At 39.8% G+C, this 25,559-nt stretch overlaps 1 protein-coding gene across 1 annotated transcript; it reads right to left on the bottom strand.

Annotated features, from left to right (window-relative positions):
• Positions 1-465: 465 nt before the first annotated feature.
• Positions 466-25,469, bottom strand: THAP9 (THAP domain containing 9). The gene is made up of 5 exons (XM_005904337.3): positions 25,256-25,469; positions 16,325-16,520; positions 13,325-13,628; positions 11,992-12,142; positions 466-6,861 (listed from the first exon to the last, which is right to left on the bottom strand). The coding sequence occupies exons 1-5, from the start codon at positions 25,333-25,335 to the stop codon at positions 4,893-4,895; spliced, it is 2,700 nt and encodes an 899-aa protein (XP_005904399.2). The 5' UTR covers positions 25,336-25,469; the 3' UTR covers positions 466-4,892.
• Positions 25,470-25,559: the final 90 nt, after the last annotated feature.

Below are 25,559 nucleotides of genomic sequence, written 5' to 3'. Positions count from 1 at the left end.
CTTGCTCCTTGGAAGAAAAGCTATGACAAACCTAGACAGCGCATTCGAAAGCAGAGACATCACTTTGCCAACAAAGGTCTGTATAGTCAGAGCTATGGTTTTTCCAGTAGTCATGTACAGATGTGAGAGTTGGACCATAAAGAAGGCTGAGTGCCGAAAAATTGATACTTTCAAACTGTGGTGCCAGAGAAAACTCTTGAGAATCCTTTGGACAGCAAGGAGATCAAACCAGTCAATCCCAAAGGAAGTCAACCCTGAATATTCATTGGAAGGACTGAAGTTGAAGCTACAGTACTTTGGCCTCCTGGTGCAAAGAGTCAACTTAGGAAAGACCTTGTTGCTGGGAAAGATCAAAGGCAGGAGAGGGGATGACAGGATGAGATGGTTGGATGGCATCACCGACTCAATGGACATGAGTCTGAACAAGCTCCGGGAGATGGTGAAGGACAGGAAAGCCTGGCGTGCTGCAGTCCATGGGTTGGACACGACTTAGCGACTGAACAACAGAAAAATCTGACAGTAAATAAAAAGAATACATTGTGAACAGGTTGGGTTTACCCCAGAAATAAAAGGTTGACCCAACATTCAAAGAAATCAGTGTAGTTCAGTGTATCAGCATACAAAAGAAAAACAATCATCTCAAAAACTGCGGAAAACCACCTTTTGACTATACCAACTACTACTAGATTACATGCTTTAAAAGGGTGAATACTATGGTATGTAAATTAGAGCTCAAAAATGTTCCCCCTGAAACGAGCAGAAAAATCATCTGAGAAAGTTCCAACACCCATTTATGGTTTAAAAAAATTCTTCCGCAATTTAGGAATAGAAAAGATCCTCAACCAAAAAGCCTACAACTAACATCACGTGAATGGTGAAGACTGTGTTTCCCCCTAAGATTGGGAACAAAACACTCCTGTTCAGTGTTGTGTTTGGGTCACTGTACAATAAGATTTTCTTTTTTTTACAAAACGGCCATAGATTGGGAATGAATAAATATGCCAGTGTCTGTTTGTGGATGGTGTGATGTGATTGCCTATATAAGAAAAGTCAAAGGGTCTTAATAAAAAGGTACTAGGATTAACAAGTGCATTTAGCAATATTAGTTTGCAAAAAAGTATATTTCTACATAGTAGCAATGAACATTTAGAAACTGAAATTCTAAAATTACCATTTATAGCAGCACCACAAAACATGAAACGTAACAAAAATATGTACAAGATCTGTATGTGAAACAAAAACATTGATTAAAAAATTGAAGATCTTCTATATATATATAATTTTCATGGTTTGGAAGTCAACATTAAGATATCATTTCTCCTCAGCCTATAGATTCAACATAACTCCAGTCAGAATCCCATAAGGAGTTTTTGTAAAAACAAGCTGATTATAAAACTTACACGGGAAGGTACAACTAGAATAGCCAAACATTTTTTATGAAAGAACGAAGTTGGAAGACTCCTACCTGACTTCAAGAATTATATAAGGCTAATCAAGGTAATGTGGTATTGATGAAAGACCCATGGATCAAGGCAACAGAATACAGAGCTCAGAAATAGATTAATATTTATGTGGTCAATTTTTGACAAGGGATCAAAGGTAATTTACTGGAAAAGAACAGTCCTTTTAACAAATGGTGCTGGGATACCATCAGTATGTAAAAATATGAACTACCACACACGAAAGTCAACGAAAACGGATCATAACCTAAATGCAAAACCTAAAACTGGAAAATATCTACAAGAAAACATAGGAAGAAAAATCTGTGACTGGTTTAGACAAATTTCTTAGATAAGAAACTAAGAAGTGTGATCCCTAGAAAAATCAATAAATTAGACTTACTAAAATTAATGTCTGTTCTTCAAAACATACTAAAAAAGTAAAAGCCACATCGTAACCTTTAAAAATTGTGAACCACTCATTATGTTATACACTTGCAACTTACACTGTACAACTTTACCTCAATCAAATTTTAAAAGCCATAAACTGGGAGAAGGTATTTGCAAGATACATCTAATAATGTACTTTTATCCAGAATACTTAACTTACTGTTTTTATTTAACTGTTTTCAGTAAGAAAACAATCAACCTTCCTTAAAATAGAGGCAAAAGACTTGAACAGACATTTCACCTAAGATGACAGTGACTGGCAGATAAACCTATGAAAAGATGTTCAGCGTCATTAGAAAAAGAAATGAAAGCCACAATGAAATATGGCACACCCATTAGAACAGCTGATTCAAAACAGAACCCTGACAATACCAAGTGTTGGGGAGAAAGTAGAGGAACTAGAACTTTTCATGTATTTCTGGTTAATGTACTGCATGGTACATCACAGCAAAAGATAGTTTGTTACAATGTAAAATATCCATTCATGAGTTGGACATTTGGACTTTGTCACTTTTTAGCTATTTTAATGCTGCTATGAAATTTGTACATTTCTCTTGGGTATATGCCCATTGGTAGAATTGCTGGGTCATTTGGCAAAGAACTGCTAGGCTGTTTTCCAAAGTGTGTGCATTCCTACCAACAGCATATGAGGGTTCCAGTTCCTCCACATTCTTGCCAACGCCTGTTATCTTGTCTATTTTATTACAGCCATCCTAGTGAGTGTGAAGTGATATCTCATTGTGGTTTTGATTTGCATTTCCCAAAAGGCTAATGATGTTGAGCACATATTCATGTATATCTCCTTTGAAGAATAACTTCGTATTCTTTACCCATTTAAAAAATTGCGTTGTTTTATCCTTTATTATTGAGTTCTTTGTATACTCAGATACAAGTGCTTTACCAGACACATGATTTGGAAAATGTTTCTATAGCTTGTCCTTTACTTTCTTGATGGGTGTCCTTTAAAGCACAAAGTTTTCAGTTTTGATGAAGTTTTTGCTTGTACTTTTGGTGTCCTAAGAAGCTATTGCCAAATCCGAGTCTCCACTATTTTATTCTAAGAGTTGTTTTACCTCTTACATTTGTATCTTTGCTCCATTTAGAGTTAACATGTTGCATGTGTATATCCAGTTATTCCAGCACTATTTGTTGAAAGTAGGAAGGATACATTTCTGAACATTTGTTTTCTCTGAAGAGAAAGAACAAGGGTGCTGAGTAGAAACTGTAAACTATCAATTACCCTAGTCAAGTATGGACAGCAAGTTCACTGTGAAGCATATCATATCACGTAAATCTGACATCAGACTTGGATCACTGCACTAAGGCAAGAACAACTAACTGAGCTAATGGCAGTGATGGAAAAATTCTTGTCTTCAGCGTTTGTCCAGTTTATACCCAGCACTTAAATAAATGCAAAGCACTATTTTAATAAATTACACAAGACATGGGTCAGATGTAACAGCAGAGAACATAAGACACTACAGATATGAACCTAGCTTTAAGTTAAAATAAGTACAAAACTTGACTTTATATAAGCAATAAGTTAAAGGTGGTGACATAAACAGGCTTCCTTTAAATAAGATTTATCCTGGTGCATCTAAACTCATTCTAGTGCAAACAAAACAAAACCCACAGTATTCAGACTCCTTAGTAATATCTCCTTATAAAATGTAGTACAGGACAGTTCTGGTTACAGTTCAAAACTGAAGCCTTTGAGGTAGACCCACCAGAAATATATCAAAATATACTATTTATGGGGAACTTCAATGAATAAAACAAGTTTTATCTGTCCTTAATCTTTTACAACTTTGTCTTCATATTAACTGTAGTCTATGAACATTAATGACAATAAGAGATACTTTACATACACAGGTGAATAATGTGTGTGTTAGTTTTTTTTTTTTTCCCCATTAAAATACCCCCATTTCTGGAAGTACATATAATTATATGTTATCCTATTTTGTCTTTTCAGATCTGGATACGAGAGAAAATTGTTCTTAGTATGTTTCCATCTTCAGATTATTTAAGCTTCTCCCAAATTTCTGAAAAATCTCATTATGTGATTAAGACAAACTTTTTCATACTCTCCCAACTGACCATTTTTTCCCCAACTGATTTATCACATGATATGAAACAACCTTATTGCAAACTGAAAATGTTTCATCATTATCCTCTTCAGAAGAAGTTGAGAAAAGGCTTCTTTGCGTTCTCTGGTGAGCACTGTGCTCCTCCAATAGGAGTCAAGTACCCACTCTATTATTCAAAGTCCAGACAAATGGGCTGTGAAAACTGCGTCACCTGCATACTCCCCAGACAACATTTCCGAGCTTGGCTGTAGCACAAGGAATCGTCCGTTTCAGGGCTCATGTGTTTGTTTACCTTCTGCCTAATAGAGTTTAATTATTTCTATTTAAAGGTACCCCAGCAAAAGGATTTTTGTAGTGTTTGGTATTTAACTTGGCCTAATTTTCATGTGTAAGTAAACTATATTCACAGTTTGATAGGTATTCTGTTAACAGTCTTCTTTTTTTTTTTCAAGTGTTATTCTTAAGAGTTGTAGAACAAATCTCTTTCTGGGAATGTAGTCTTTATAAAAGGAGTCAATGTTTTAGTGACTCCTTTGTCATTATTCTTTTTAAAACTTTTATTGGAGGATAATTGTGTTACAATATTGTGCTTGTTTCTGCCATTCTCACTTGTTTTTAAAGTATGTCCAGTTGAATTACTCAGTTGGATAGTCGTAAATTCAAACACAGCACCTGTTGGCTAGTGTTCTTACTGACTTCTCGCTTTTTACGTTTTAGGTAACTCTGAAATGCTTGCAAGCCCTACCAAATTCCATGCAGATTTGATAACGTGCATAACAGAAATTCCTAAGACACAGACACAAACTTGTCCACTGTGCAGAATTTGTAAAATATTGTCAGTTGAATTTTAAAATAAATGTTGACCAATTATTTTTAATAAAAATGTTAATATATTTTAGGTCCTTCATTTGAATGTCTATCTATTGTTCCTTAGCAAATGCCTGAATTTATTGGTATTGGCAAAACTTGAACATCTGTAATTCTGTGAAGATGACCAGTGTTTGCTTGACAAAGTTTTCAACTCAATTCTTTCTGAGTGGTGTTTTAAGGAGTACTGAGTTACATCTTTAGCTCTGATCTTTAAGAAACAGATTATGATATTCTTCAGTAACTTTACAAAGTGATTGATGGCATATACTTCTCCATCAAAGAGATGCTCATCTAACTCTACAAAAAGATAAATATGCCCAGAAAGCTCATATAATATTTTCTGTTGAAGGTAATATTCCCTCTGTTTGGGAAGCAGTGGTTCATGAACTGTTGGTTTTGAATGGGTTCTCACAACTCGCTCACAAGTATTTATGACTCGGCACAAACTTTCAGAAGGGAAATGCACACCATTCTCCTTTTTAACACATAACAGGGATCCAATTTTAGAGGCTTTGAGATCCGATGCATACAGCGCACTGAGGCAGTCCTCACATGTTAAAAGAGCTGATAACTTATTGGCAATATAACCAGCGCAAGAGGTGAGATTTCGCCTACGAACTGACAGGTCTAGTAAGGCCTCGCTTAGCAAACAGTCAGACCAGTCTGGGCAAATATCCTCTTTGTAAAAAAGACTCTCTATAACGCTGACACCATACTCACGCTGAACTGTCCCAAGGGCCAGGTCTGTCCTTCGAGCAATTGAAATGTCAAGGCTGCTTACTTCACTTAGAAAGACCTCATCTTGTAATCTGTGTCTGGTCTCCAAATTATGGTAAGCTTTCTGGAATGCCATGCAGGTAGGGTTAGAAGTGGTTACTGATACCTGTCTGAGCATCTTTAGAAATAATTCCAGATGATCCTGACTGAATTTGTACATCAGGAGATAGGGGAAAGGCATGACTTTGGGGAAAACATAATTTTGGTAGAGCCATTTTAAGCTCTCGGCATTAAGCAAAAATCCCAGGAATCCCAGTTTTCGCTTACCTTTAAGGATTTGATTATTGCTAGTGTCAGATAATGTAACAAAAATAGTCTTGGCTTCAGTTAACACATGGTTGATTTTATTAAAAGTTTCAGGTAATAGAGGTCCTTTAAATCCCTTTCCATAAAAGTTCCTACTATTAAAAATGTCAAACAGATTGTTAATTAAGCGTAAGAAGTGGATGGTACCAACACAGTTCTGAAAAGAAGGCAGGCCTAATGATAGCAAACATTCTAATGCCCTGACCACGCTCTCACTGAAGACTTGGGCGGCACAATTCGTTTTCAGTATGTGGTTCTTCAGATTTGCAAGTTTTCTTGGGATTCTCTCCATATGTGATAATTCCTGTTCCTCTAGTGCTGCTAACTCCACGAGGTGCTGCCAATGAGCTGTGCCATTGATAAACTGAATGCTTTGGAAATTCTGAAATGCATTTCTTATTAATTTAAGCAAGTGGCAAGAATCAAAGAAGTAGGCAATCTGTTGGCTGGAAGATGAAGGATGCTGAAATGTACACTTCGTGTTGTCTCCGTCAAGATGTATCCCCAGGGCCTTTGCCATCTGAACACTGTGAGCTGAGGCATCAGACGTGACAGCCAGCACTGTGATCCCTATGTCACTTAGTCTGCCAATTGTCAGACGAAGCAGCTGAGCTTGCAAATATCCAGAGGCCCTGTTTACAAAAAAATAACCAAGAGGTGTACTCCAGTGACCAGAAATACCCACTGCCATGAGCAAAATAGTTTCTGAGGCAAGTGGCATTTCATCAGCATCAAGTGTGCCAAGACCAAAGTCCATAAAGCCTTGCAGATGGTGACCGCTGGGGTCCCACTGGAGCTGCTGCGTGAGAGATAGACCTTTAATCACCAGTGAACAAGACTGATACCGCTGGTCTCCATTCTCTACTTTTTGCTGAAGAAAAGAAAAAATGTTGCTGTTGAAACCTGGACCAGGTTTGCATTTGGACAGCCATCTAGAAAATGTAAAAGATGAAAAATAATAAGACACAGAAGAAGAGGGACTTTCCTGGTGGTCTAGTGGCTAAGACTCCCCGCTCCGAGTGTAGGGGGCCTGGGTTTGATCCCTGGTCAGGGAACTGATCCCACGTGCTGCAGCTAAGACCTGGTGCAGCCAAATATTTTTTAAAAAACCACTAATGAAGACATTAAAAAGGGGGAAATGCCTTAAATGGTTCTAAAGTAGCCTCAACTCCCTGTTGAAATAAAGGCAAGTAGCCAAATTGTACTGACACTTTCAAGCATATATTCCTATTGTGACCATAAAACAGTAAGATAATGGAGAAACTAGAGTGTGTACACTCAGTTGCTCAGTTGTGTCCAACTTTGCAACCCAATGGACAGGCAACTCTGTCTACGAAATTTTCCAGGCAAGAATAATGGAGTGGGTTGCCATTTCCTCCTCCAGGGGATTTTCCCGACCCAGGGATCGAACCAGCATCTGTTGCATCTCCTGAACTGGGCAGGCGGATTCTTTACCACTGTGCCACCTGGGAAGCCCCAGTAGAGAAACTTAAAAAAAAAAAATAGCATTTTTAAGACGCAAACATACCACAAAATAATTTTAAACTTATTCACTTAAGTGTACAAATCAATTACCTAGTTTGTTCTAATCGATGTGTTTATAATTTAGATGATAAACCAGCCTTACCTATATATTCATTGAAATGAAAATTGTAGAGGGAGAAGAAAACTTTGAGAAATCTAGTACATCTACCCCATTTTATAGATGAGGAGATAGTGAGGCAGCTGCTGTGCTGCGCTGAGTTGCTCAATCGTGTCCAACTCTTTGCAACCCCATGAACTGTGGCCTGCCAGGCACCTCTGTCCATGGGGATTCTCCAGGCAAGAATACTGGAATGGGTTGCCATGCCCTCCTCCAGAGGATCTACCCAACCCAGGGATTGAACTCAGAGGGATAGGGTAAGATGCCTGGCCCGTGCTGTGCTGCTGGTCATGCACAAACAGGAAACTCAGCTTTCCTGAGACCCTCGTTCAGTGCTTTCCTGACTGTCTTTACAGTCAAAGAATTATGCCCTTTGGGACAATTAAGTGTCTGTTTGCTCCCAACAAAAGTACCTATACTATGATATTTATCTTGGGAGTTTGGTTTTTTTTTTTTATTTATCTTAGGCTGCACTGGTCTTCGCTGCTTCCCAAGGGCTTTCTCTAGTTGCAGAGTAGGGGCTACTCCTTGTTGCGCCGCATGGGCTTCTCATTGTGGTGGCTTCTCTTGTTGCAGAGCACCAGCTCTAGGTGCATATGTGTTCAGTGGTTGTGGACACAGGCTTAGTCACCCTGCAGCATGGGGGATCTTCCTGGACCAGGGATCGTATCCATGTCCCCTGCACTGGCAGGCAAATTCTTAACCACTGGACCACCAGGGAAGTCTTTTACAGTTTCCTTGACCTTCCCAGGCTGCTGCTAATTGTCTCCTATTAGTGATTGTCACTAACTGACAGAATTCTTCTCATCAGTTCTATTTTACTCTAATTTGCTACAGATGGCAACGGCACCCCACTCCAGTACTCTTGCCTGGAAAATCCCATGGACGGAGGAGCCTGGTAGGCTGCAGTCCATGGGGTCGCAGAGAGTCGGACATGACTGAGCGACTTCACTTTCACTTTTCAGTTTCATGCATTGGAGAAGGAAATGGCAACCCACTCCAGTGTTCTTGCCTGGAGAATCCCAGGGACGGGGGAGCCTGGTGGGCTGCCGTCTATGGGGTCGCGCAGAGTCAGACACGACTGAAGCGAGAGCAGCAGCAGCAGGAAAGGAAGTAGTCAAGTTTAGTAACTGTCTAAAATAAGACTAAATCGATTCTGAGGTAGACTGAAGTGTCTGTCTTTGCTGAAGTTTACTTCTATAACTCTCAAATGACGTTTTTTAGGTTGAATTTCTGATTTGGGGGCTATATCCTAGGTTGCCAAGATTATTTCCTAGACTAGCCGATCTCTAATTGAAATTTTAAAGTATGTTTCCATAAGTATTTCAGGACAGAGCTTTCCAAGTATTTTGCTGCAATCTGAAAGTTAGTTGCTCAGTCATGTGTGACTCATTGTGACCCCATGGACTGTAGCCCTCCAGACTCCTCTGTCCACAGACTTCTCCAGGCAAGAATACTGGAGTGGGTAGCCATTCCCTTCTCCAGGGGATCTTCCCGACCCAGGGATCAAACCCAGGTCCCCTACATTGCAGGTAGATTGCTGCAACCCAGAATTTTCATAAATAGAATTTACCTTTATTATATGCCATATCCTTACTATATGTATGTGTGCATATAAATGCATATATAAAATTTAATGTGAATTATGACTCACTAAATTGATTTCAAGATGCACTAATAGATTTGAAAGACAATTATAGGATGCAAAAGACATACTGTAACTATTTAGAAGGCAAAAATATTAGTTGTTTATATTTTAAAATAGGGCAAAATAAGACAATGAGAAAACGTATAATGGCTCTCAACAGGCTTTTTTTTTACCTACAATTCACTGGTATGGTGAAAACCCCTTTTCAAGCGTGTCACCAAATTTTAATCAAGTGGTTAAAATTTGTCCTTTTGCATTAGGATTCTCGAACTCTAAAGATGCTAACTGTGTTATACATACAGTAAGTATATAATGAAACTCTTTAATGCTTCTAAGTAAGAGTTCTAGCTTAAACAGTTTAAAAAAGCTTATGTTCTGGTGAGCTTGCCTTCTAAATGGAAATCTGAATGATATCTTAATGTCCACAACTACTAGAGTGACGCTTATCAGGCAGAAAGACAAGTGAACTTCTTCATTTTCTTTTAAGTTTTTATAACTTAGAGTAGAAATACCCAAACCAGGTTTTTAGAGTTGTAGGGAAGCAACTGATTTCTCTCTCACACCAACTTTTTCCCTGACTCAAAGTGAAAAAAATTTTTTTCTGATTGTATAAAATGACACTTTCATTTTTTAAAATAAATGAAACAATACAGAAAAGTACAAAATGGAAAGTAAAAAAAGAAAAAAAAAACACTGTTAATAGGTGAACTTTATAAAACTAACAGACTCACAGACATAGAAGACAAAAGTATGGGTCCCAAAGGCAAAAAGGCAGAAGGGATAAATTAGGAATCTGGGATTAACATATACATACCACTCTATATAAAACAGATACACAACAAGGGCCTACTGTACAGCACAGGGAACATTCCAAATCTTGCAATAACTGATAATGGAAAAGACTCTGAGAAAGAATATATTTATATACACACATATAACTGAATCACTTTGCTGCACACCTGCAACAAAACACTGTTCACTGTAAATCAACCGTGTGTGCTGTTGCTTCAGTCGTGTCCGACTCTGTGCGACCCTATGGACTGCAGCCCGCCAGGCTTCTCTGTCCACTGGCTTCTCCAGGCAAGAATACTGGAGTGGGTTGCCATGCCCTCCTCCAAGGGATCTTCCCAAATCAACTATACTTCAATATAAATAAATAATTTTTAAAAAATCACTTAATATTTTAAAGACATTCTTCCAGATCTTTTTCCTTACATCTGTTCACAATCCTAAATGCCCATCCAGGCATTCTTCCATTCCATAAATATTTATCAAGAGACCACTGTGTTCCAGGCACCCTGCCAGGGCAGGGGGTGTAACAGAGAACCAGACGCAGATCTCGTACTTGAGCAGCTCACAGTCTCATGAGGCAGACAGTGTTTTAAGTACTAAGATTCAGTTCCATATGTGTGTGCAAGAGGGTACCTCGGCCAGAACTGGAGGAACAGCAGGCTGGGCTTCAGAAAGGATGTGACATCTGATCTGAGTCTGAAGGGTAAGGGCTAACCTCCAGGACTAACAGGGAGAATGGGCATATCAGGCAGATGGAGGAGAAAGTCTCCAAGGCCAGATTTGGCAAGAAATGCCTTACGGAAGGAACATGGACTCTAAGAAGGCAGAGAGGGAGGCAGGAGATGAGCTGCAGAGCCCAGCAGGAGCCGCATTTCGTCACAGAGGCTCCGGGAGCCACAGGAAGGAGTTAGCCTACAGTTTCCAGGTAATGGGAGGCCCAGGCAGCAGGAATGTGACTGGTGTAAATTGAACTGCATCCCTTGAAAAAGATGTATCATCATGCTGATCCCCAGTTCCTCAGAGTGTGCTCTTATTTGGAGATGGGGATCTTTACTCATCAAGCAAAAATGAGGTCACTAAGGCACACCCGAATTCAACATGACTGCGTCCTCGTAAGAGGAGGAAATGTGGACACAGAAACACACGTGGATAACGGAAGACGATGTGCAGAAACACAGGGAGAAGACCACCATCCATCAGCCAAGGAAAGAGGCCTGGAACAGACCCTCACCTCACAACCCTCAGAAGGAACTAACCATGTCAGCACCTTGATTTTGGACCTCTAGCTTCCAGAAGTGTGAGGCAACGCACTGCTGCCATTTGAGCCAAATACAAATAAAGGGGTCTGTAAAACCAGCGATTTTAAATAACAGTGAATAGTGAGTATTAAATTTATACGGCATCACAGTCACTGTGTTTTTTTGCTTCCCACTTAGAGAAAATAATAGGGAATAACAGGGAAGCCTGGTGTGCTGCAGTCCATGGGGTCACAAAGAGTCAGACATGATTTAGCGACTGAACAACAAGAAGAGAAAATAAATATATCTATGTATTTTAACCACAGATCCTAAAAAATTATTTTTCATATATCTGTTCTCTGGATAACTGCACTGGCATCAGTGATCTTTGCCTCAAACCAATGGTAGCAGTCTAGAACTCCTGTAGATTAGTTACATATTAAAACTACCGAAGTATATGAAGTACACAAAACTACTGAAGTATATTCCACTATTTCAAGATTCAGTTTTTACCACCCAGAGGGTCTCTACCATCTGAAAAATGCAAAAAAAAAATATTGTCAGCCTACATGCCCTCACTCTGCTGATCAAATATCGAGATTGTGATACTATGCAAATACCACCGACAAGTTTTTAAAAAGAGAAGGACAAAACGAAGAGTATGAATACACACAGCGTTAGTGTATAAACTGTAAGAAAGAACAGCATGTTTTATTTTACATCAAAAAGGTCATTCACTTACGTTCTGAGGATGGAAGAATGAGGCAGCTTAAGAATCTTTCTTACATAATCGTAGACTTTGCTACTGCACAAGTAGAGTGTACACGCAAACTGCTTCATTTCTGCCGAGTACTCAGCTGTTTCTCTCCAGTTATACAACTCCCACTTAAAATCTGTTGAGAGTAAATTTATTCTTTGTGATGAAAAATGTGTACAGTAACATTTTCAGACACAGATCATAGTATTTGGATATAAAAATGTGCTAGGCACCAAAATTCAAATATAATCACATTTTAACTGAATTGCTTCAGAGGTTACTATCCAGTCTTAGAGACTATCAATTTATCTTGTTCACTGTGGATCATTTCACTAAAAAGAGGGATGAAAAATGTTTCAACCTAAGTTATTATGTTTTACTATTCATTAGCAGCCTATGTGGATATTTTTGGAGGAACAGGAAAGAAAATGAAATAAAGGAGTAAAATTAAGTCTCTGGATTATGAGGACATTCATCTGTTTTAGTTTGTTCCTTGGTTACCATTTATTTGAGAGTAAAAATTAGACATGAGAAACATTTTGAGGGATATAGTATACAGCATTAATCAGAATGAAGAGACAAATCTTTCCTACCATTGAGAAAAAAAAATTCTGTTCCTGGTGAGCACCCCTATTTATAACCTATATTCCCCACCTGGAAAAACACAAAATATGCTCCTCCACTGGAGGTATCTAGTCCTTTTGACATGCTTCTTTTTTTTTTTTTTTAACCAGAATGCAAATCCAAAAATCCCTACTCCTTTCATCAAAGAGTATGTTGGCAATTCTTATGTTACCCCTCTTCAAATATCCTGGTTCACGAAGAAGACTAGGTAGTCTTTCAATGGACATATATATACTCTATAGAGTATTTTAGAAAAAACTTTGGAAACTTACACAATTTTCAGACTCAAAGAAATTTTGCAAATTATCTAGTTCAACTCACTGCAAAAAAGGCTTTAGTGATAAATTATGCAGCAAATTAATACTGCTTACAAAGAATTTGCAGTGACAAGTGTGACTATAAAAAGTGAAAAGTACAATATATGGTATAAACTATATGATCTCATTTCTGGGTTGTAGGATTATGTGTTGTTTTTATCATTTACACATTTCTTTGCTTCTCCTATAATAAACATAGAACTTTTAAAAATGGATAATCGTAACAAGATTTTGGTGATTATTTTCCATTTTTCTTATTTATGCTAGAGACTCTTCAGCTAAAGGCATATTTTCATAGGCAACACAAAATAAAAATGTAATATTTCATAAAAATTAGGAGCTGTGCAGTAAGTATTATAGGTCACTGGGGAACATACCAGAAAATTGTGCTCGTAGCAGACATTCTGTTTCCTCTGTAAGTAGCTTCTCTTCTATAAGCGCATCAATTAGTCGTAAGCCCTTTCTCTTCTTGATCATCCTGTAGTTTTTTGCAGAAGCAAGTCTTTTTTTGGACACTTGCAGCATCTGCTGCACCTCAGCTAGCTTCTCTGCTCCTATTGTCAGAGGTCTCTTTAAACTGTAGTTATGGTCTTCAGTAGCAACCTCTTGAGAATTATCAGGAAGTGGCTGTTTGAGGATTTTCTGTCTTGCTTTACCTTTAAGGTGTACACCTTGGAGAACCTAGGACACAAAAGGAAAATGAGGTTTATTTCAGAAATTATCACACAATGATTACCTATTAAAATATCACTGAATACAAAGCACTCGCCTGGTTGCCGTGGAGAATTAGGTATGAAAGAAAAGGTAATAATCTCTGATTTTTAAAAATGTATAGTCTCCAGGACAATGTACACAAGTTTTTTGGTGGTGGGATCCATACAGAAATAGTAACATAATGCTGAGTTTCTGAAATGATTCAAGTAACTAGTGAAAGGTGGTGATAATTTGGGAAGGTTTTGAGTTGTTCTTTGAAAGAGTAATAACATGGTTAATAAAGGGGACTGGGAAGTTATTTGTGCAGAAGGGAAGGCATAGGACAGAGCATGGGCCCTGGAATCAGACTCCTGGCTCCCTCACTTAAAGCTGTAATTTAACCTCTATAATCCCTTAACTTTTCATGTATAAAATATGGATAACAATACAGAGTTGACTTGAGGATACAATAAGCTAATTTACATAAATTGCCTAGTGCACTGCCTGGACCATTGTGGGTCTCAATAAATTGTAACTATTACTGATTTTAAACAAAATCATAAAAGCAAGGCAATTTATCATATATGCAGTGGGTAAGTATTTGTGGTTCCAAAAGAGAATTCAGAGTAGTCAGAGATGCACAAATCAATTAATAAAAAGCTCTTGGAACTTAGAGTTTGGATGTGACACCAAGGATATTCTTCTGAAAGAGGGAATGAGATAAAACAACACTGAAAAGAGATTCCAGTGAATAAGAGGATGGTTAGGGCAGTGCCAGGATAGAATAGTCGGGTGACTATATGAAGACTGCAGACAGTGACTGAGTCACATATGAGTGAGTGGGTGACTAAGGGGTAAAAGGATAACATAAAAACAATCAAAAGAAACATAAAAATATAACACCAAAACTGGTGATTGACTCATTGAAAATCTTCTATTTCCTGTATACTTCTTTCCATATCAATGCTAATGATTAGGTACATTTCTGGTCAAAATCAATAACATTTTGGGGGAAAGCCAAAAAAAAGGGTAGATAATTTCAAAGTATTGGGTTGGCCAAAGAGTTCATTCTTTTTTGTAAGATGGCTCTAACAAAAAAGAGCCATCTTACAAAAAGTTGTCTTTAACCTCATTTGAAACAATTTTGTTAGACTGTTTTGTGACAGCTGTCATATCAGCATGCATTAAAAAAAAAAAAACTATCAAAATTGGTGAATTTTTGTGTAGCCACTTTAATATTAAAGGTGGGGAAAAAACAACAGTTTCAGCATATTATACTTAATTACTGATATTTCAAGAAAGGCAAAAATGCAACTGAAACGCAAAAAAAGATTTGTGCAGTGAATGGAGAAGGTGCTGTGACTGATTGAACGCATCAAAAGTGGTTTGCAAAGTTTTATGCTGCAGGTTTCACTGAATGATGCTCCATGGTCAGGTAGACCAGTTGAGGTTGATAGCAATCAAATCGAGACATTGAAAATGATCAACACTACACCATATGGGAGATAGCAAACATACTCAAAACATCCAAATCAAGCACTGGAAATGATTTGCACCAGCCTGGTAATGTTCATCACTTTGAGGTATGGGTTCTACATAAGTTAAGTGAAAAAACCTTGACCATATTTCCACATGTCACAATTCTCTACTGAAATGTAATGAAAACATTCCATTTTTAAGACAAATTGGGATGGGCAGTGAAAAGTGGATACTAGACAATAATGCGGAATGGAAGAGATTGTGAGGCAAATGAAATGAACCACCACCAACCACAAAGGCTGGACTTCATCCAAAGAAGGTGATATTGTATGTATGGTGGGTTTGTGTGTATGTATGTAAAGGGTCCTCTATTATGAGCTCCTTCTGGAAAACCAAGTGATTAACCCCAATGAGACCAACTGAAAGCAGCTCTCAATGAAAAGCATCCAGAATTACTCTATAAGAAACACATCATCTCCCATCAGGCTGACGGAAGGCTGTGTGTTCCTTTAATGACCAGGCAAAGTCTGTTATGGCTTTGTTGGGAAGTTTTGATTCACCTGCTGTATTCACCAGACACTGCACCTTTGGATTTCCAATTATTTCAGTTTTTATAAAATTATCTTAACAGAAAAAAATTTAATTCCTTGTAATATTGTGAAAGACACTTGCAAAAGTTCTTTGCTCAAAAACATAGAAAGTTTTGGGAGGAAAGAATTATGAAATTGCCTGGGAAATGGCAGAAGGTAATGGAACAAAACAGTAAATATGTTGTTCAAAGAAGTTCTTGGTGAAAATGAAAAAGGTGTCTTTTATTTTCACTTAAAAACTAAAGGAACTTTTTGGCCAGCTCAATATTATGAAAACTGTCTAATATTTAAACAAAACCCTGAATTCTAAGGCTATTTACATTCACTAGTTGATTTTTGCGATCACGTCAATAACCTTTATGTATTTCTAGTCATGATTTGCATATATACACCTTCCAAAGCATAATTATTAATATTAATACATACGTATTTTTAAAATATTATGTAATATTACATATATATTTTTAAAAACAAAAGTATTGTATTATTGGATTTACTTTTTAGGCCTAGGTTTTTGGTTTTGCTTTTATCTCTGTAAATCCTAGCTATAATGTGAGCAGTCTCAATTTTCAGTTTCTATAAAGTTGAATTTTGTTTACACCTAGATTTAAGTACCTTGTACAGAGAAACAGAAGGCACAGCTCCTTTTTTCAGCTTTCTTCTTATGCCATATGACTCAAAGTCACTTTCTTGAAAATGTTTGGAACATAGCATAGCACCTGGTCCTGGGATCCAAATCTTTTTGCTTCTGGGGTCCATACGATTAACAGCCCTGATCCATTTTGAGCGCTGTATAGTATCAGTTGGAAATCTACAGCAATCATATTAAAGTTCCATTAACATGAAAACATCATAGTAATACTACAGTATTATTTATTACACAAACCCATTTATTATTTAACAGCTTTATGTAAACATTAAGTCCAGCTAAAATTTAACTCACTTGATCTGATTTCATTTTTCAAAGTTCTTTGACTTTTTAAATCCAAAAGCTCAGTATCTAAGTGATCTCATCTGTTTCAACTTGTATGTGGACAATTCTCACATTTAATATCCTGCACATTCTATCTGCACAGCCTACACTTAACAGAACCTGCTCAAATTTAACATGTGTGTCTTTCCTTTCCTGTGGCGATTTTAAACTATATCCACAGATTCTTTGGTATGCCTCCTTTCAAGGGATGGAGCCTATTTCCCTCCCCTTGAGTGTGGGCTGGAGTTTGTGATTTGCTTCTAAAGGTGATAATGGGCTGTAAGAGCAGATCAGGAAAAAACACTGAAGATTTGTCTTCCTTGCTCTATTGAATGGTTTTTCTTTGGGGGAAGTTACCCGCCATACCATAAACAGCCCTGTGGAGAGTCCACTTGGCTAGAAACTTGAGTTCTCCAGTCAAAGGCCACATGAGAGCCTTTTTGAAAGGATATCCTTCGGCCTCAATCAAAGCTTCAAGTGACTGCAGTCTTGGCTAACATTTTGATTGCAATCTTATGAGACTCCCAGTCACCCCCAGTTAATCCACTCCACAATTCCTGACCCTCAGAAATTTTGTGAGAAAACAGATGCTTCTGATGAATTTTGAGGAAATTCATTACTAAACAGTAGAAAACAAGTAGAAAAATACGCTGGATCACAGAAAAAGCAAGCGAATACCAGAGAAACATCTACTTCTTCACTGACTATGCTAAAGCCTTTGACTGTGTAGATCACAACAAACTGGAAAATTCTTAAGAGATGGAACTATGAGACCACCTGACCTGCCTCCTGAGAAACCTGTATGCAGGTCAAGAAGCAACAGTTAGAACCGGACAAGAAACAACAGACTGGTTCCAAACTGGGAAAGGATCACATCAAGTACGTATATTGTCACTCTGCTTATTTAACTTATATGCAGAGTACATCATGTGAAACAGTAGACTGGATGAACCACAAGCTGGAATCAAGACTGCCAGGAGAAATATCAACTACCTTAGATATGCAGATGATACCACCCTAATGGGAGAAAGTGAAGAGGAACTAAAGAGCCTCTTGATGAAGGTGAAAGAGGAGAGTGAAAAAGCTGGCTTAAAACTCAACATTCAAAAACCAAAGATGATGGTATCTGGTCTTATCACAACAAGGGAAATATATTGGGGAAAAAATGGAAACAGCAACAGACTTTATTTTCTTGGGCTCCAAAATCACTGCAGATGGTGACTGCAGCCATGAAATTAAAAGACGCTTGCTTCTTGGAAGAAAAGCTATGACAACCCTAGACAGTGTATTAAAAAGACATCACTTTGCTGACAGAGGTCCATGTACTCACAGCTATGGTTTTCTAGTAATCATGTATGGATGTGAGAGTTGGCCCATGTAGAAGGCTGAGTACTAAAGAACTGGTGCTTTTGAACTGTGGTGCTGGAGAAGACTTGAGAGTCCCTTGGACTGCAAGGAGATCCAACCAGCCAATTGTAAAGGAAATCAACCCTGAATATTCATCGGAAGGACTGATGGGGAAGCTCCAATACTTTGGCCACCTGATGGGAAGAGCTGACTCATTGGAAAAGACCCTGATGCTGGAAAAGACTGAAGGCAAGTGGAAAGGGCGATAACAAAGGATGAGATGGTTGGACAGTATCATTAACTCTACTGACATGAGTTTGAAGAAACTCTGGGAGATGGTGAAGGATAGGGAATCCTGGCGTGCTGCAGTCCAGGGGGTCGCAAAGAGTTGGACACAACTTAGCAACTGAACAACGAAAGAAAACAAGTACATTTCTTACACTCAGTTTTTCTATTTTGTTTTGAAAGGACAACTTTTTCCTAGCCTTGAACATAAAAACTACCTTGCATTTTTCTACTTGTCAATCCCAGCCAAATTATTATATTCAGAAATGAGTGAGGGAAAAAACTCATGAGATTAAATCACAGAACTGCTCTATCTGCACCTTCTTCTTTTATCTTGGAGACAGATTGACAGGTATCACTCTTACATATTTTAACTCATGCTTTAAAGTGCACAGTTGTAAAGAACTGAAACTGGTAAAAAAAAGTTTCATTTCCTCAGCTAATTTTGTTAGGGAAATGATATGTCAAAATGGCAAAACATAATTCTGAGATACTCTCTCAATCAGCTTGAGAAACAACAGTGAGCTGGAAAACCTGCACTTAAGCCTCCATTCCCTTTTGCAGCCATGTGGCACTAGATACATCTCTCAGTCTATCAGCTTCCTCCAGGGCGGCAGGAAGAGTGTATGACACAGATGTGTTCAGAAGCACTCTGTAAATGGAAAGGTACCATCTAAAGTTTGTTCTTTGTTAGGAACAACTAATTCCACTTTGGGGGCTTTTTATCTTATTGTTCCAGAAAAATGATGCTATACAATCATGAGAGAATGTACAGGGAATTATTTTCCAATAAACAAAGGCACATCTCTTTTCACTGGGTTTTCTTAATGATGGTACGTGTTTGTGAGGCAACATTTCCAGATTGAGTGTAGTCTCTTAACAAGTCAGGGACCATCAAAAGTTGGCTGGTCTACCAAGTTACATTACTAGCCTGATTTTCTGATGCAGAGCTTCCCAACTGGCACACCTGGAGAGCACAGCTATCAACCCCCTTAGCCCATGGGGTGGGCTGGGCCACCTGGAGCTCTTGAAGTAGTTACATTAAGCCAGTCCCAAACAGGTTTCTAGGTTTGTAGCTTTCTGATGTGTAAAATGACATGGAAAAGGCTGGTAAATACTGCAGTCTTTAACCAGCATGATTGAGTTCTGGACAAAAATAAATTGGTATTAATAATTGATAATACTTTTAAAGCATTTACCTTGTGTTTTGTATGTTTTAAAGACATTTTTAGTCTCAGAAAAAAAAAAAAAGCTCAGTAAGACAGGTTTTTATCCTTTTACAGAAGATGAAACCAAGACTGGAGCAGCCAAGTTTAGCCATCAGTAAATAGTCAGTTAATACTGGAATTCAGGAGCTTCCCTGGTGGGCCAGTAGCTAAGACTCTCTGCTCCCAAGGTAAGGGGCCTCGATTCCATCCCTGGCCAGGGAACTAGATCCCATGTGCCGCAGCTAAGAGTTGCAAAGCCACAACTAAAGATCCCGCATGCTGCAACTAAGACCTAGAGTTCCTGTGTGTCACAGCTATGGCCCAGACCAGCCACATAAATCATATTTAAAAGCAAATAGATTAACTAATCAAATAAAACTGGAATCCAGAGGTCCCCAGTCTAAAGCCACCTCTCAAAGTGAAGGTCGCTTATTCGTGTCTGACTCTTTGCAACCCCATGGACTATACAGTCCATTGAATTCTCCAGGCCAGAAAACTGGGGTGGGTAGCCTTTCCCTTCTCCAGGGGATCTTCCCAACCCAGGGATCAAATCCAGGTCTCCCGCATTGCAGGTGGGTTCTTTACCAGAAAAATTCTCAACCAATCACCATCTCACATACACAATAATGAATTGGCTTCTGTAACACAGAATCCATTTTCTTCCTCCTGTTGACTATGCCTTTTTTACACTGTTAGTGAGGATTTACCTCTGGCTCCCTGCACATAAAATATTTTCCAGAAAAGTGGCTAACAAAACCTCTTCTACAGGGGTTACATCCAGGGAGGGAGAGAGAAAGGACTGAAGGGGAGGGCTTTAACTACACCTATAGCTTAAGCCTCTTCCAAAAAAGAGACAAGCAAACATGTTACCATCTGCTTATTGAAAACAGATGTTTGTAACATATAAATAAAAGTTTAAAATAGAATTCATTACAACAGTTCAGGCAGAACTGTTCCAAATTACCAATACATATATTTCCTTGGTTATGAAATAAATTTCTTAATCTCTTTATACCTACAGAAAGAGAATATATCAAAGAGTCACTTCAATTCTTAACTTGCCGGTCCCACTTTCCATTTAAGTCATTCATATGTTTGACAGAGCACCAATATTCTCATAATAATATCAGAGGCATGTATTCAAAATTTTTGTTATGGAAAGAGTGCCATGATCAAATAGTTTGAAGATGGCAGCTTCAGGCAACAGCAAGTTGATTAACTCTCTCCTTCCCATATTACCTTTTTGCTGAGCCCTTACTGCAGACCAAAGCCTTTGACTGTGTGGATCACTTTAAACTGTGGGAAATTCTGAAAGAGATGGGAATACCAGATCACCTCACCTGCCTCTTGAGAAACCTATATGTAGGTCAGGAAGCAACAGTTAGAACTGGACATGGAACAACAGACTGGTTCCAAACAGGAAAAGGAGTACGTCAGGCTGTATATTGTCACCCTGCTTATTTAACTTATATGCAGAGTACATCATGAGAAACGCTGGACTGGAAGAAGCACAAGCTGGAATCAAGATTGCCAGGAGAAATATCAATAACCTCAGATGTGCAGATGATACCACCCTTATGGCAGAAAGTGAAGAGGAACTAAAAAGCCTCTTGATGAAAGTGAAAGAGGAGAGGGGAAAAAGTTGGCTTAAAGCTCAACAATAAGAAAACTAAGATCACGGCAACTGGTCCCATCACTTCATGGGAAATAGATGGGGAAACAGTGGAAACAGTGTCAGAGTTTATTTTTTTTGGGCTCCAAAATCACTGCAGATGGTGACTGCAGCCATGAAATTAAAAGACGCTTACTCCTTGGAAGCAAAGTTATGACCAACCTAGATAGCATATTAAAAAGCAGAGACATCACTTTGCCGACAAAGGTCCGTCTAGTCAAGGCTATGGTTTTTCCAGTGGTCATGTATGGATGTGAGAGTTGGATTGTGAAGAAAGCTGAACGCCGAAGAATTGATGCTTTTGAACCGTGGTGTTGGAGAAGTCTCTTGAGAGTCCCTTGGACTGCAGGGAGATCCAACCAGTCCATTCTAAAGGAGATCAATCCTGGGTGTTCATTGGAAGGACTCATGCTAAAGCTGAAACTCCAATACTTTGGCCACCTCATGTGAAGAGTTGACTCATTGGTAAAGACTCTGATGCTGGGAGGGATTGGGGGCAGGAGGAGAAGGGGACAACAGAGGATGAGATGGCTGGATGGCCTCACCGACTCGATGGACATGAGTTTGAGTAAACTCTGGGAGTTGGTGATGGACAGGGAAGCCTGGTGTGCTGCGATTCATGGGGTTGCAAAGAGTCGGACACAACTGAGCGACTGAACTACTGCAGACCAGTGTTACCTTGTCACTAGGACTTACACCACAGTATCCTAACTCCTTCTCTCCTCTCTATTCTTTTCTGTCTTCCTTACAACTTTCTAGCTGTCAGGAAGGCCAACAATTCCTTCTCATTCATACATAGACTGTGTTTAATTCTGCACACATGTACCATTAACAGAAGTACAGACAGAATGTATTTAGGTTGGAACAGAGGTATAGAGGAAAGGCTCACAGAGGAGCTTGGACTCTTATTTTTTAGGCACTAAAGAGCCCGAGGGATTAAAACCCTTCCCTAAGGGAGTGAGCATGATAAAATTTGCATTTTTTAGAAACATAATTTCCAGTAATCTAGAACATGAGGACTTTACTGATAGCTCAGTTGGTAAAGAATCTGCCTGCAATGCAGGAGACCCCAGTTCGATTCCTGGGTTGGGAAGATCCCCTGGAGAAGGGAAAGGCTACCCACTCCAGTATTCTGGCATGGCTTGCAAAGAGTCAGACACAACTGAGTGACTTTCAGTTCACTAATCTAGAAAATGAAATGAACAGGGAAGAAATCAGGCTGGAAGAGTCACAGCACACTGGTATAATAATTGTATCGAAAAAAAATTTTTTTTTAATTAAGCAGGTCTTGCTCTGGTCCACAACATATGAAACAAATAAAAGCAGTAAGTGAGTTCTTCCTTATTTAAAGAAACTAGGAAAAAGGCTGGAGAAGGCAATGGCACCCCACTCCAGTACTCTTGCCTGGAAAATGCCATGGACAGAGGAGCCTGGTGGGCTGCAGTCCATGGGGTTGCGAGGAGCTGGACACAACTGAGCGACTTCCCTTTCACTTTTCACTTTCATGCACTGGAGAAGGAAATGGCAACCCACTCCATTGTTCTTGCCTGGAGAATCCCAGGGACAGAGAAGCCTGGCGGGCTGCCGTCTATGGGGTCACACAGAGTCGGACACTTTAGTGACTTAGCAGCAACAGCAGCAGGAAAAAGGCACAGGAAAAACAGGGCAGCAAACGTTGAGAAAGAAATCAAAGAAAAGGGAGAGAACTAGGGAGAGGATGTCAGAACAGCCAAAGGAGGTGTCGGTTTCAAGTAGTGACCAGTACGATTAAAAGTTAAACAGGTCAAGAGAAAGACTTATTAATATAATTGCTCATTTAGGTTTGGCAAGATTACCAATAACCCTCAGTCAGTGGGTGTGGACAGATATCTGGCTGCGGTAGGTTGATAAGTCAACAGGACTTAGGGAAGTAGGTGCAGGCTTCTGTTTTGAGGAACTTGGTTGTAAATGGAAGGAGAATGGTAGGGTAGTGCAGAGGTGCACAAAGGTTCAAGAGTTTGTGTGTATTTAAAAGTGGAAGTAATTCAAGCCTGTTCAGTGTTTTTAGGCAAGTAACCATCAGAGAGAGCAATTTAAAATGAAACTAGAACAAGAACTAAGTGATGGAAGCAAATCTCAGAGAAGAAAGGATACAATTACAGCAGCTTAGGTGGAGGAAGGGCCTCCCTTAAAAATAAGCAACACTACAAAAAGCCTACCATACATAATTGAAACTCCTTGACATGTTTTTAGATAATTTGTTTCCTACATCTTCACTTTCCATTCTTTTATTTTCCCATGCTGTGCTTTGTGCTGCGCTTCTTTGCTCAGTCGTGTCCAACTGTTTGCGACCTCATGGACTGTAGCCGGCCAGGCTCCTCTGTCCATGGGGATTCTCCAGGCAACCACTGGGGTGGTTCACCATTTCTTCCTCCAGGGGATCTTCTCAACTGAGGGATCAAACCCAGGTCTCCCACATTGCAGGCGGATTCTTTACCATCAGAGCCACCAGGGAAACCCTTTTCCATGCTATTTCTATTTAAATGCTATCCTCTGTCCACCTCACCCTCCATTCTAGATAGAGTTCAAGGTCCAATTCAAATACCACTTGTCCCCTACAGGTCTTTTTGATCTTTTCATAAAAGTCCTTTGTCTACTTTGGTCTAACTCGCTACCTCATCATATTGCCTTATTAGGCTACCACTTTAAAAAATACCAAACATTTCTTTCCCTCTGAGAGGATCTGTTCTACCCACTTTTCTACCTCGCATTAATTTCAGTGACCTTTACCAGACTGTCCCACAGATGTGGGTTCAAATCTGATCAGTCTGAAAATACACCCCAGTCCTGTGCCAAATGAAACTTCCTTGCCATGACCAAATACAGCCAGAATTGGACCTGGCTTGTAGAGCTGGGCTAATGATCGTGAACAACTGGTAAAGACACACAGTACTAGTTAAAATCTGAAAACAAGGGCCTTCAGAACCTTCCTGGGTACAAAAGCCCTGTGTCTCCTGTTTCTTACTTCTAAAAGTGGGGTGTTGGGGGGGGGGCGGGGGGTGGAGGGAGGGTGATGGAATTCAGTGTCCCAAGCCTTCTCTGAGTTCCAAAGAGATCAAAGCAGTGACTAATTAGGGAAATCAGGGAAAGCAGAAAAGTAGCACTTAAACCAGATAGCCTGAACAATAAATAGTTCAGTGACAACACAATAGTCCCAATTCCTTCTCAAGGAATACACATAACGTTTTGGCTATCTTTAGGTAGTTCTGTAAAAACTAAACCCCACCCAGGTGGAGAATGGTGACTACCTGTGGATCACAAGCCCTTAGACCTCAGGTTTGGAACCAGAGGTCTAACCACAACCAGAAAGCTGATGATTCAGTTTCTCCAAACACCAACCTGTTACCCCCACTCAATCAGAATAACGTCACGCACCCTGCAGCCCTCATCCCAAATGCCGCTTTGAAAAAATCTAAAAGCCATCAGGGAGTTCAGAACTTTTCAACACCATCTATCCATTCCCCTCGCTTGGCACCAATTAACGCTGGACTTTCCTTCACCACAACCCACCATCAGTAAATTGGATTTGCTAACCGGAGGGAGAAGGGAGGCGAGCTCTATTCCAAACAAGCTCTATTACGAGCTCTATTCGTAACAAACGCATATGTACTCAAGCTCCCAAGCAAGACACACACTAAAGAAAGCGCACGCCTTCAACAGTTCTTCTAAACTGCCTTCCTTTCTCCTCTTCAATAAAACGACGGAAAGGCAGCAAGACTCCTTTAGAGTAACTCCTGCTAAAAGCTACTGGGGTCCGGTAGGCAAGCTACAGGGCACTGGTAGGCAAGGAGAAAACAAGCACTTCGCAGACACACTCTGCAGACAAACACTGAGCAGGATGACAAACACAGAGCAGGATGACAAAACTGAGCGTTACCCTCCAGGTTGCCCAATTCCCTCCCCCGCCCCACGCTACGCACGACACGTCGACGGCGTGACGCACCACCCGGCCCCGCCCCCACCCCCGTGGCCTGCAGCGCCTGGCCCTGCTGGGAGTTAGCGCGGAGGCTGTTCTCACGCACTGGTGGAAAGAGAGGCCGCGCTCCCGGCTCAGCACGGTGTCTCGTGTGCTGCAGCCCACTGCCGAGCAACTTCGGGTCATCTTCTTGCTACGTGGGGCTCCACCTCCGGTGTTCCCGCGACACCATGAGTCGCGGTCAAGTTAGCTCCGCCCGCTGACTCCGCAGCTACCACCTTTATTTGTTTGAGAAAGGCGGGCTCTTAAGGCTCTTTGGCTCCCGCCCTACCTCTCCGCGGGCGCTGCGCTCGCCGCCGTGGCCAATCACAGAGCACGTCACGTCGCAGCAGCCAATCGGAAAGGCCGGG

This window comes from Bos mutus, chromosome 6 (assembly GCF_027580195.1).
Source record: "Bos mutus isolate GX-2022 chromosome 6, NWIPB_WYAK_1.1, whole genome shotgun sequence".
Lineage (NCBI taxonomy): Eukaryota > Metazoa > Chordata > Mammalia > Artiodactyla > Bovidae > Bos > Bos mutus.
This window is presented reverse-complemented; position numbering and strand designations above follow the sequence as displayed.

What these genes read in the sequence shown, in the direction of transcription:
- THAP9 (XM_005904337.3), bottom strand. Translation starts at nt 25,335, where the DNA reads ATGACCCGAAGTTGCTCGGCAGTGGGCTGCAGCACACGAGACACCGTG. An exon ending in CGCGGCCTCTCTTTCCACCA is followed by an intron (nt 16,521 to 25,255) that starts GTGCGTGAGAAC and finishes TGATTGCTGTAG; the next exon opens with ATTTCCAACTGATACTATAC. An exon ending in GCTACGAGCACAATTTTCTG is followed by an intron (nt 12,143 to 13,324) that starts GTATGTTCCCCA and finishes TACTCTCAACAG; the next exon opens with ATTTTAAGTGGGAGTTGTAT.